At 43.2% G+C, this 13,445-nt stretch overlaps 1 protein-coding gene across 1 annotated transcript in view; it reads left to right on the top strand.

Annotated features, from left to right (window-relative positions):
• The window catches only part of FAT2 (FAT atypical cadherin 2), a 50,890-nt gene that overhangs the window by 19,521 nt on the left and 17,924 nt on the right, over nt 1–13,445 (top strand). Inside the window, exons 9-14 of the mRNA XM_013953636.2 lie at nt 663–4,715; nt 7,327–7,523; nt 8,822–8,975; nt 9,762–9,995; nt 10,819–11,208; nt 12,962–13,176. Of these exons, the coding sequence (XP_013809090.2) occupies nt 663–4,715; nt 7,327–7,523; nt 8,822–8,975; nt 9,762–9,995; nt 10,819–11,208; nt 12,962–13,176 (5,243 nt within the window). The remainder of the gene's footprint in view (nt 1–662; nt 4,716–7,326; nt 7,524–8,821; nt 8,976–9,761; nt 9,996–10,818; nt 11,209–12,961; nt 13,177–13,445) is intronic.

Below are 13,445 nucleotides of genomic sequence, written 5' to 3' on the forward strand. Positions count from 1 at the left end.
TCTAAGCAAAAATGTGACTGGACCAGTTGGAACAACTTTAAGTCTGCTCTTCCCAGCCACAGGAACTGACTGATGGATCACTATCCAGTTGTTAGGCAAAAGTACTCACATTCCCACACGTCATTATCACTTGCACCAGTTCTACCAAGAAATACGTCCTTGAGAAAAGTGGAACACCCTTTCACAGCAATGACTGATGGTCTTTTTAGGTCATACAAGCTTGGTGGGCAACTATTTTAACATAGTAAAGGTTAATACACAAGTACTTATGACTGTGTCACATTGACTATTTAGCACATAAGCTCTTTGCAGGATATGAACCAGCCTTTGCTCCATCTTTCTCACTGCAATTTAGATCAAGTACTGAGAAATTTAATTGCTCCTGAAGTATTGGTAATTATAAGCATGACAGGGCTTGAAGAAATTAGTACATTCTGTGCTACCACGTTCTGCACATTAGGCGAAAGTTCCAAGCATATGTGCCACCACTAAGAATTACTTAGAAACTAATCAAGATAGCATGCTGTCTCCCAGTGCAAGAAACAGATGATGATTAGTGCAAACTGCTTGGTCTGAAATAAAGAGCATCAATGCAAGAGGCTCAGAAAATCAAGACCAAGAGAATATCTGCATTCTTCACTTTGTTATTTCTCTTACTGCAGGTAATGGGGAAGGTTTCTTCAGCATCGACCCACGTTCTGGAATTATTACAGTTGCCCAGAAACTGGACCCATCCAAGCAAGACCGATTTACTCTTATTGTAAAGGCAGAAGATCAAGGGTTCCCTCAGCTTAAAGATTCTGCTACCATACATGTCCACATTAGACCCTCTGACAGGACCCCTCCAAAATTTCCAGAGGCTGAATACATCACAGAGATCAGTGAGTCCACTGCTGTGGGCTCTCCTCTGATTCAAGTTTCAGCCACAAGCTTGTCACCAGTCAGCTATGAAATAAAAGATGGAAATGGAGATGGAGTGTTTTCCATTAACTATCAGTCAGGCCTGATTTCCACTCAGAAGAGCTTAGATTTTGAGCAGGTGTCTTTTTACCAGTTGAAAGTCCGTGGCACCAACATGGCTGGGGCCTTTATGGACACAATGGTACTTATCTATGTCATAGATGAGAATGACAATGTGCCCATCTTCATTAAGCCTTCCTTTGTTGGCTGGATCATGGAGAATGCTCCATCACAAAGCATGGTTCTAGATGAAAGCAATGCCCCACTGGTGACCCATGCAACAGATGCTGATCAAGACTCCAATGCTCTGCTGGTCTATGAAATTTTGGAACCAGAGGCACTGAAATATTTTACAGTAGATCCCAGCACAGGGACACTTACCAGTCGTGCTGAAATAGACTATGAGCTCACTCCAGTCTTCCACTTCAGTGTACATGCCCACGACAGTGGAAATCCCAGCCTATTTGCATCCAAGCCAGCCAAGGTCACAATCCATGTTAAAGATGTGAATGATTCACCTCCAGTCTTTTTCAAAGACACTTATGAGCTTTCTGTCTTGTTACCTGCCCACCCAGGGATGGAGCTTTTGTCAGTGCAAGCAAAAGATGCAGATTCAGATGTGACCTATAGCATCGTGGAAGGGAACCTTGATAATGCCTTCTATATCCACCCACTCACAGGTCTCATCTCCATTCTTAATTCTACTGGCCTGGGAAGCTATCGTGAATTTATGGTTAGAGCTGGGGATGGCTTATATAAGAGCACTGCACAGGTTAAGCTAAATTTAACTCAGGCACAAGGTACTGGCTTAAAATTCGATCAAGATGTATATACAGCAACCGTGATGGAGAACTCTACAGATCAGAAGACTCTCACTGTTCTTGGGGTAAAGGGATATCAGCTAAATGAACCGCTCTTCTACTCACTTTTAAATGGAAAGGAAAGGTTCAAAATGATCCAGGCATCCGGAGTACTCCAAACCAAGGGTGTGAAATTTGACCGTGAAACACAAGACATGCACGAGGTAGCTGTGGAAGTGAAGGACAATAGGAAACCACCAAGAGTGTCCCAAACCACAGTCAAGGTTTATGTAGAGGATATCAATGACAATCCACCTCACTTTGAGAATGTGCCATATTATACCTCAGTGCAGGATGGCACGGAGCCAGGTGATGTACTTTTTCAGGTGTCAGCAACAGACAAAGACATAGGGGATAATGGAGCCATTACCTACTTGTTTGCAGAGGACTACAAGTATTTCTGGATTGACCCCTACCTAGGAGACATCTCACTTAAGAAACCTCTTGATTATCAGGCTTTAAATAAATACAACCTTCGAGTCATTGCTAAGGACAGAGGGGAGCCTCCTCTCCAAGCTGAAGAGGAGGTTGTGATCAGTGTAAGGAACAAATCCAATCCTCTGTTCCAAAGTTTTTACTACCGAGTGAAGGTGCCAGAAAATATCCCCCTGTACACATCTATCCTCCACATACAAGCCCGCAGTCCTGAAGGCTTGCGCCTCATCTACAACATTGTGGAAGAAGACTCCCTGAAACTGTTCAGCACTGACTTCAAAACTGGTGTCCTTACTGTCACAGGCCAGTTGGACTATGAGCTAGAGACGAAACACACATTCACTGTTAGAGCCACAGACACAGCACTCGGATCCTTTTCTGAAGCCATAGTAGAAGTGGAGGTAGAGGACATTAATGACAATCCCCCCATATTTTCTCAGATGATCTACATGGCATCTGTCTCAGAGAGTTTGCCTGCACAGACCCCTGTTGTCCAACTCTCTGCTTCTGATAAAGATTCGGGAAGAAACAAAGTGGTCTCCTATCAGATCTTGGATGATGGTTCAGATAGTGCCAAGTTCTTTAATATTGATGCCAGCACAGGACAAATAACAACAGCCCAAGCACTTGATTATGAGAAAAATCAACAGTTTCGCATGAAAGTAAGAGCAGTAGATCATGGGATGCCTCCACTTAGCAGTGATGCCCTGGTAATTGTATATGTGACAGACATCAATGACAATCCCCCTGAGTTCAGCCAGCTTCAGTATGAAGCCAAGGTAAGCGAAATGGCTACATGTGGGCACATCGTGGTAAAAGTCCAGGCCCTGGACCCTGATAGCGGAGATACCACCCGACTGGAATATGTGATACTCTCAGGTAATGACAATAGACATTTCACCATCAACAGCACTTCTGGAATAATATCTATGTTTAACCGCTGCAGAAAAGACTTGGAGTCATCTTACAACCTCAGAGTTTCTGCCTCAGATGGAGTTTTCAAGAGCACTGTGCCTGTATACATCAATACCACAAATGCCAACAAATTCAGCCCATCTTTTCAGCAGAACATGTATGAGGCAGAACTGGCAGAAAATGCTGAGATAGGCACCAAAGTGATTGAGCTGCTGGCTATTGACCCAGATGGTGGCCCATATGGCACCATAGATTATACTATCATAAATAAACTTGCCCATGAGAAGTTCTCCATAGACAATAAAGGCCATATCACCACACTGCAAAAACTGGACAGGGAAAACTCTACAGAGAGAGTCATTGCCATTAAAGTCATGGCCAAGGATGGGGGTGGGAAGGTGGCATTCTGTACTGTCAAAATAATCCTTACAGATGAGAATGACAACCCACCTCAGTTTAAAGCCTCTGAATATACGCTGTCCATCCAGTCCAACGTAAGCAAAGGTTCCCCTGTCATTCAGGTACTGGCTTATGATGCTGATGAAGGTGCAAATGCAGATGTGATTTACTCTGTTGACTCTGTGGAAGATGTGGCAGAAGACCTTGTTGAGATCAATGCTGCCACTGGGGTTGTTAAGGTCAAGGAGAGCCTTATTGGTTTAGAAAACAGAGCCTTTAACTTCAAGGTGAAAGCTGAGGATGGCAGACCCCCTCACTGGAACTCCCTTGTCCCAGTGAATCTTCAGATTGTCCCCCGGGAGGTGACATTGCCAAGGTTTTCTGAGCCCCTTTATACATTCTCAGCATCTGAGGACCTTCCAGAAGGATCAGAAATAGGGTCAGTCAAAGCTTTTGCAGAGGATCCCATTATATACAGCCTGGTAAAGGGAACCACCACAGAAAGTAACAAGGACGAGGTGTTCACACTGGATGAGCAAACAGGGGCTCTGAAAATCAAAAAGGCTGTGGACCATGAGACCACCAAGTGGTACCAGATTGATGTTATGGCTCACTGCTCACATCAGGAGACTGAACTTGTCTCGCTGGTCTCTGTGAACATCCAAGTACAGGATGTCAATGACAACAGACCTGTTTTTGAGGCAGATCCATACAAAGCTTTTGTCATGGAGAACATGCCATCAGGAACCACAGTCATTCAAGTGACAGCTAATGATCAGGACACAGGAAATGATGGACAGGTAACCTACAGTTTGGAAGCAGAATCTGGCAACCTCCGAGGACTCTTCACTATTGATGGTGAGAGTGGGTGGATCACCACACTGAAAGAGCTGGATTGCGAAGCTCAGGAGATCTACCGTTTTTATGTGGTGGCCACTGACCATGGCAGGAAAGTCCAGCTGTCTTCCCAAACCCTGGTGGAGGTCACTGTCTCTGATGAAAATGACAATGCTCCACAGTTCACCTCAGACTTCTATAAAGGGTCGGTAATTGAGAATGCGGAGCCAGGGCAGGTTGTTATCACACTGAGTACCATCGATGCAGATATTTCTGAGCAGAACAGGCGGGTCACATGCTACATAACTGGTGAGTTCTTCCTAACTTTTATTCTTCAGTGGACAAGAATAATTAGTGTCATGTCAAAGTCAGGTTTTGATACAATGTCTTATAGAATATTGATATACAAATAGTATTATACTAATAATTCCATCAGAACTACGAGATGTATTTTTCATACTTATTTGGAAACAAATAAACACAAAATTATATAAGTAATTATACAATATTGGAGGTATATTTATAGACATTTTCTTATTAGCTAAATAATTATGACTGTGTAATTGTAATGCCTATTGCATGGACACAAGCAGTGATACAGCTGGAAGGAAAGTTTCTTCTGCAGAGATCTGTGAGCTGTATTTAAGTTCTTTGGCCCTGCTTTTTTTCTTGCAAACATTGCCCTGAGTTTACACATCACACATATGTATGTTCTGCATATATTTTTTATAACTGTATACGTGCACATAGCATGTGTATAACTTTCTGGTATTAAGCGCATTTCCTACAAAGTCAGTTTAACTCTGACTTATCAAAAAATTAGTCCTCAAATATATGGAGCTGCACTTTTTTTCCCCAAAGACTGCAGTTAACCACTTTGCAGGCTGGTGGATGTTTGAGACTGCTATATCAATCTTAGTTAAGCTTTTGACTAGCAAGAAATACTAAAGATGGCTCTTGCATCCCTGGAACATCAGTTGTGCCAACTAAAATTAACCACTGTTCTAAAACAACAAAAAAGGTTACACTGAACATTCATCATGCATCTGTACAAGTAGAAGCTTGAATTTATGGTAGTTTTTGACCTCAAAGGGTCTTTCTCAGGCCTGGAACAAATACTTCAAATTAAAATGTTTTTTTCCAACTCAAACAAGACACTTCAGGGTCAAAGCACTCAGCCTGATCATGCTATAGCCTGTTATCTATCAGTATAACCATTCAAAACAGAACAGGAATGCTGGTACTTTCAATTGTTTTATGGCATGCCTAGGTATTTGTAAGCCTTTGAGAGGAAAGATTCGTTTCTGTAGGAGCATTTCTGCTGTTTTAAAGGTACTAGTAACTTCCACTTCAAATTACGATCAAAAAAGGTGCACATTTATGTCTGCGATGATTAACATACCTTCCCTCTGCCTTGTACTTACAAGCATAGATCAAACTCTACACAACAAACACATAAGTATGACTGCAGTATAGCGCTGCAGCAAAAGAACCTAAGAGGTGAACAAGGAGCTAACTTCTCAGTGCTCAAATCCCTTCAGACCCAAACAGAGAAGACCCTTCAAGCACTAGCCTAGAAGAGCGTCCACCAGTTTCTTGTCCATCCAGTCATCCGTTAGTGAAGAGCCCAAATTTCCCTGATAGTAAGAGAAAGAAGAGTGGTACAGAGAGGAGATCTGTCCCAGATCATAAACTGTTTCCCCAAAGTAAGACAGAGAATTAGTGGAAGAGGTCTTCCTCTCTGTTCCTCTCATGGGCATTGTGGTAGGAGGCAGGGCTAGGATTCTGGTGTCGCACCACAAGTTGTGCTACCCGGAAGAATAAGGGCTCTTAGTCCACTTCCAGGGGAGTTGCATCAGGAGGACCTAAGGTCCATCTTGTCCAAAAGCTCTCTGTGGCCCTGCTGGTATCATAGTGATGGCTGTGGAGCAGCTACCTCATATGCACATTGATTTCAAATGCAGGAAACTAAATCTGAATATGGGTTAGAGTCTCCCAATGTCAGAAGAAGAGCTAACAGAGGCCTTCCGGTGCCTCCAGATTCACAACCACGTCACCCTAATTCAAATGAAAGCAGAAAGAGAGTGAACATAACTTACCTGGCTGTGCACAGCCTTTTAGAGTCGAACATGAACAAGCCCTGCGGCCACCTCTCTTCATTGCCTCCCATTACCTAATGTGCTCCCTCCTTTGGCCCAAAGGCTTGGGTTCAGCAGAGGACACGAGCTCTTTGCCAGAAAAGAGGGATTCTCCAGGGGTAGCAGCCACCCCTTTTATAATCCACTTTGTCTAACATCAGCAGGAGAGACATGAAGCTGATGGATTGGAGAGCCTGCCTAGCCTGGATTTATCTGGGTATCTCAAAATTTGCCCCTTATAAAATCAAAACGTAGCCCCAGATAACAGAGCTCTATGTTAAATGCATCTACAAGTTAAAAGCAAATGAAACTAAACATGGTACTGTAACAATAAGACCCAACCAATGTTTGCAGGATATTTATAACTCTCAGGTCCCTTTAAGAATATACACCAAGAAAGACTGACACGCTTTAGAAAGTGACAGAGAACACAGTTTTGTGGCAACTAATATGCACGTCTGCAGAACATTACACAGACATTTCTGCAATTAGGAGCTGTTCCCTCCTTCCAACCCCTTCCTCTCCTCATTGTAGGATTCAAACAGTAAATAACAGAAACATGAAGCGTATTTCTCAGGGTCTGCTGTGCAGTGAGGAGGAGCCAACTACTCCCCACCCAGTCAGTACAATACCAATGCACTTTCTGTGTCACCACTGCAAGTCCGTCGGCTCTCATAAAGGACTGGGAGCGAACATGCATATATCCCCATCTCTTGTCACTTCAGATTTTCAGCACCATGTAAATGCCTTTTTTCTTCATCTTGTCTCCTGTACCCTTCTAGAAGGAGATGTATTAGGACAGTTCACAGTTAACCAAATCGAGGGAGAGTGGACAATTTCTTCTAAGAAGCCTCTGGATAGAGAAGATACAGAGAAATATCTCCTCAAGGTTATGGCTTCCGATGGAAAATTTCAGGCTACCACTGAAGTGGAAATTTTTGTTCTGGATATCAATGACAACAGCCCTGAATGTGGTCAGGTAAGACATCTGTGCCGGTATATTAGGGGGCATGAGGAAGCAGCTGGAAAGAAGTAAAAGCAACAGAGAGGAAGAAAGGACAGAAGGAGCACGTGTGAAGAGGTTTGACTTGTCATAATTTTTCTCACACGATCCTGTTGCTTTGATTGTGCTTAGCACTTTTAATTAAGCTGCACGTCAAGCAAGAACATTAAATCTAGCCTCCAAGCATGTTTGCCAGCAGTAAATGAGTGCCTAAGCATTATGAAGGATAATTTTTGGAGATAAAAAATGCCAGGAAGCCTCCTGGGTAGGGGCATGTAAATTACCAAGCTTTATATCCTGCTAAGCTAAGAGATTCCCATCAGGAGGTTTGTTACTGTACAGAGAGCAGATCGCTACCATGGATTTCACTCGAGGTGGAAAACAACAGAAGTGGTCACTTCCTAAACTTTCAAAGACCTGTGTGAAATGAGTGCACTGGTCCCAGTCAACTTCCCAGCAGCCAGCGACCCTCATCTCAAAGGCACTGATGCGAATTACTGACCTTCGCATGCTCACAGCAGAGATAAGGAATGGGTACTGAAATATCACCATAGCACTCTATAGCTCCCCACCCTACTGTAAGAGTAAGGATAACAGAGATTATATCTATCATTTAACACTTGCTAACAAAGAAACTTCAGGTTTAAAAGGACCTCAAGATGGCAGCTACTCCATCCTCCGGTCTCAAACAAGAACTGATCTATCAAAACTGTTTGTCTAACCCATTCTTAGAGACCTAGAGATGGAGGTCTGCAGTCTTCCTTGATAATCTGCTACTCAGTTTTACTGCATCATCTGTCAGACAGCTTCCCAAATGTTGAATGTTCCTAGAAACCAGGTTGCTTCTTCACTCAATGCAGCAGCCTCTTACAGAGCATCAAAGTTAAGATGATTCCTGTCAGTTTTTTTTTTTTTTAAGCTAAATAGCACTGATTAGGTCAACCATAGGTCACATTTTGTAGATCTCCAAACTCTCTCCAAGTGGTCTACATTCTTCCTGAACTGTAGTTTTCACAGTTGACTGCTGCTCCAGTTGGGGCTTTAAAAGTGTCAAACATAACAGGCTTGTCTTCCAGTCTGCACTCATATATCCTGGTATTGTGGTTTTCTTTCACAACAGCAAGACATTAGGCACATCGTGCTCCACTGTAAACCACATGGTTTATCCTTTTCTATGAAAGTTCTGCTAGTCTGTTTTCCCCTTATTGAATGAGGGTGAGTGAAGGTGATTTGGAGATAGATCAGAAGCCAATGACACCTTCTGTACTTGCCAGATATTCTATACTGGGAGAGTCTCTGAAGATGCCCTCCCGGGTCTTTTCATTTTGAAAATATCAGCGACTGACCCTGATGTTGGCAGCAACGCCCAGATAACATACAGCCTCCATGGCCCCGGAGCAGAGGAGTTCCGACTGGGCCCGCATACAGGTGAGATCTGACCCTGCCCCATGGCAGTATAAGGGAAACTGGATGTTTTTATTCTCTTCCTCGCCAACCAGAGAGATACCAGCTTCCAGTCACAGCTTACCACTTATCTTCTCTTGAACAAACAAAAATGACTGTTCATTTTAACTTTCCCAAGCTAGCAGGGGATGACAAACAGCAGTTTTATTGCAATATGGTATAGAGGAGCACTTGTTACGTGTCTTCCTGCTAGCTTTATTTACAAATGTTTGGCACTAACATTATGAAAATGAAGGGCAGACACTATTGCTAACAGCCAGACCCCAAGGAGGAGACATAGGCAAAGTATTGAAGCACTGACTTGAGCTAGAAACGTAAGTTTTGGTCTAAACTCTATAGGGAAGTCTTAGCGGTCTTGGAAGTGTATTTGCTGATCTTGGTTTCCTCCTTTCCAAATAGATATACTGATACTTCTAGAGATCACTTGGGGTTCATTACATTGCAGGAAGCTTAATTCAGCAGGGTTTACAAAGGTGTTTAGAAGTACAATTTATTTATGAGCACCCATATTCCATGATAACATCCCTCACATAAAGTTCAGCCTGACTTGTAAGACTGGCAATGATCTGAAAATAGCTCTGAGCAATGCGGCATAGACACATCACCACTATTAACTGGATTAGAACTGGTGTTCAAATCCAGTCTGCTGTCTCCCATGGTTCAATCAGGAAGACAGCATGCTTGAACCTCTCTAAACTCTCCTAGACTGCAGCTGCAAGAGACAAGACCATCTCCTCTTATTTCCAATAGGGGAGCTGACCACTTTTGCACCTCTCGACCGGGAACAGAAACCTATGTACCATCTTGTTGCCAAGGCGACAGACGGTGGAGGCCGTTCCTGCCAGGCAGATATTACGCTTATCATAGAGGACACGAATGACAATGCACCAAGATTCTTCCCAAGTCACTGCGCTGTGGCTGTTTTTGACAACACCACAACAAAGACACCCATAGCTGTGGTTGCTGCCAGGGACCTTGATGAAGGTGAGTCAGAATAGGATGCATTTTTTTTACTACAGTTCATCTTTCATCCTGAATAGAAACCTTTAAAAGCTAGGGAAGGGTTGCAGCAACGGGCATAGATGATTGAATCTTGGCAAAGACAAGCACCTGAATCTCATCACTGACACGTTCCTGACTTGTGGGCTGGCATCAGCATTCTTGCAACCCTGTAGGAAGTGCAATGTCTGTAGAAACATGCACAGACAGACATTGAGGACAAGTTCAGAAACTGTACTATGACACAACTGACTGTAAAACAAATTTTATCTTGGATCCAAACTGGACAGAAATCATCCTAAAGACAGAGACTGAGAACCCACATAATTGGGAAGAAAGGGGACTTTGGATCTGCAAGGGGCAGATGATATGGTTGGAGTGGTCCTTCTGAAGATGCAGAGATTTTTCCTGTGATTTCAGATTCTCAGAAAAAATAGCTAAGGCTCCTTTAGAAGAGAGTTTCCATTAAACCTCCAAAGCAGAGATTGAACTTACAGTAATAGAGAAGCAAGATAATATTTATCTACTGTTGGATGGGAAATGAAGTTTACAAAGGAATTAAAAATGGGAAGCACCAGTACATACAGACAGGTGATGCTGATAGATGATAGTGAGGGTGGCTAGATAATTGAATCTGCAGAAGGACAGGAGCACGCTTGAAGGAGATCTTCATACAGCCTCCATTTCCCCTGAGAATTTAAATTCACATAGGTACATGTAGTCCTAGTGGGTTTAAAAAAAAAAAAGAAAAAGAAACAGCAGCATTCCTACCCATGGATTAATGCAGTCTGTCACGGTATCCTTCCAGGTCTCAATGCCGAAGTGGTCTATTCTCTCTCTGACTCCGCCAACGGACACTTTTCAATTGAGGAAACAACAGGGGTGATTCGTCTGGAAAAGCCTCTAAAGGACTCTCAGCACTCGGCATTTGAGCTGACAGTCTGTGCCACAGACCGGGGCACCCCAGAGCCCCTCTCTGCTCTTGGCACTGTCACTGTTTCTGTGGTGGATCTAAATGAATATCTGCCTGTTTTTCTGGCCCCTGAATATGTGGCCGTGGTAAAAGAAGATGTGGCTGTGGGCACGGAGGTTCTCAACTTGTCAACGCTGACGAGGGACAACACAGAAAACACAGAGATCAAGTATGAAATTGTGAATGGCAATGACCACGGGAAATTTCAACTCAACTCAAACACAGGTAAGATGGTCTTGTGCCCAGAAAGGTCCAGACTGACCCAACATCAACAGCTGTCCTTGTCTGCTCCTTCTCCTGTTCTTCTCCATTTGGTTTGCACTTCTTTCTCTCTTTTCCCCTCTGACTTCAGCCATTTTAAAGTATTGCACTTGCTCTTTTCCTGCCTTTGCTCTTTGATACTGATCCACTCATGTGATTCTTAGACTGCTTTCATCTTTTCTTCCCCCTATTTTCTCCTTATCTTTCTCTGAAGATCTTTCCTATCTTCTTTCATTCCCATCCCTCTCTCTCCCTGCATGTGTCCTCTGATCTTTTTCTTCTCCCTCCTATCTTCCCAGCCTTTAACACCCCTCCCTATTCTTTTGCTGAAGGGTGCCCATGTGCATATCAGAGTGTGTGTGGGGGGGGGGGGGATGCTGGGGAAGAAGAATAATTTCAGCACACTTCATTTTAAAAAATAGCTTCCCCTGATGTTCCCAATTAGTCCATCTCGGCCACAAATCTTTTCTGCTCCTACACTGAGTACAGCATGGGGGATAGGGAATACAGTCTTCTCTTCTACCCTAAATTTTACCAGCCAAGTCACTTAAGGCCTGATTCAAATCTTACTGAAATCAACAGAAAGATTCCTCTAATACCTCTGGGATCTAAGACAGCTCTATGGAAATGAGGAATACATGGAGAATAGGGTGGGAACATTTTTCCACTTCATAATGCTGGAGGTGATTTCATTTAAAAACCTTCTCCGTGCTGATCCCACAAGGAACCTGTAGCCCAGGGTAACATGCAGTTATATGAGGTAGTGCTCAATGAATGTGGAAAATACCATCCGATTAACCAAGAGCAGGTATCGAGCCAGGTTTAGTAGCTAAAGTAAAGCACTGCTCTGTTTGCACAATGATCTGATAAAAGCTGCCCATCACAGGGCCAGTGTTAGCTCCCTGAAACAAACCCTTGGCTGCATTATCAGTGGCCTTCTGCCCTTGGCTGTAACATCCTGACTCAAGGTGCCTTCCTCAGCTTCTCTGTCCCCAAAGACTCTTGCTAGTTTTTCCACACCAGTCTTTTCCTTACTACATACCTCTTAAAAGACACTGAGCAGGGTCTTTTCCAGGGAATAATTATGTGAAATTTGCAGTGCTAATCTCAGAAAAGCATTGAAGCACTCAGGCATGTTTTTGGTTTTTTTGCTTTCACTTTGCTTTTGCATTTGTTTTGCTTTTGCTTCATTTCATATCTTCCGTCCCTGTTCCTCTCTCATCTTCCGAGATAAACAGCCTCCTCCTTTCTTCCATGCTGCATCCCAAGCTTCACTTCCAAATCATATAATCTTTCTATGCACCTTTTTCTCCTGCACAACTCTGCATCTGCTTCTCTAAGACACAGTTCAGTGATACTGTACTACTGTCTTTGTCACAATTTTCAATAGCACTGTCGGATTCTCATCCGATTTTGTCCCTGATTCCTGAAGACCTTTCAGAATGTGAGGTTACTTTACCTCTTCAAACACTTGATAGCAGAATGAGGCAGGTTATGGCAGAATCAGTTTGCTTATAGTTTTTTTTTAAATGTGATGCCAGGATTTTCAATCCCTTGATTTAACCAGATAATGTCAAAGCTAGGTCAGTTGCACCTCATTCTGTGATTATCAGCTGGCAGTTTGGCAATTATCTCAGTAGATCTGCATTATTCCAAGAATCCTTACATTATCTATTCAGAGTATCTTCTGCCCTTTTCTATCCATCTGCCAATGCAGGTGCCTTATACATAAATGGAAGCTTGGACTTCGAAGCCAGTCACGAGTATTATCTATCCATTGAGGGGACAAGGAAGGGCTCAGCTTCTCTGAGTGATGTCACCATGGTGGTGATCAACATCACTGACATCAATGACCATGCGCCAGAATTCATCCAAGACCCTTACTTTGCTGATATCCGGGAGGATGCTGCAGTTGGAGAAATCATCCTCACGGTATGATAAAGAACCAGGCCAGCTGTCTTTTTCTCTTCTTTTACTTATGTTACACAGTATTTGCTCTGCCTTTGCATAGAGATACCTCAACATAGCCACTGAATGAAAAGGGGATCCCCATCTTCAATAGCGTGCACTGGGACTGACACAGACAGCAGGTTTGTGACATTCAGCACTTAAGATCCAGACCTTACTTAAAAGAGGATGATTGCCAGCATTATGATAGACCATGGACATGGAGGGCATTTAGCCTTAGAAGGCAACCTTTA

The sequence above is a fragment of the Apteryx mantelli genome, chromosome 14 (assembly GCF_036417845.1).
Source record: "Apteryx mantelli isolate bAptMan1 chromosome 14, bAptMan1.hap1, whole genome shotgun sequence".
Classification (NCBI taxonomy): Eukaryota; Metazoa; Chordata; class Aves; order Apterygiformes; family Apterygidae; genus Apteryx; species Apteryx mantelli.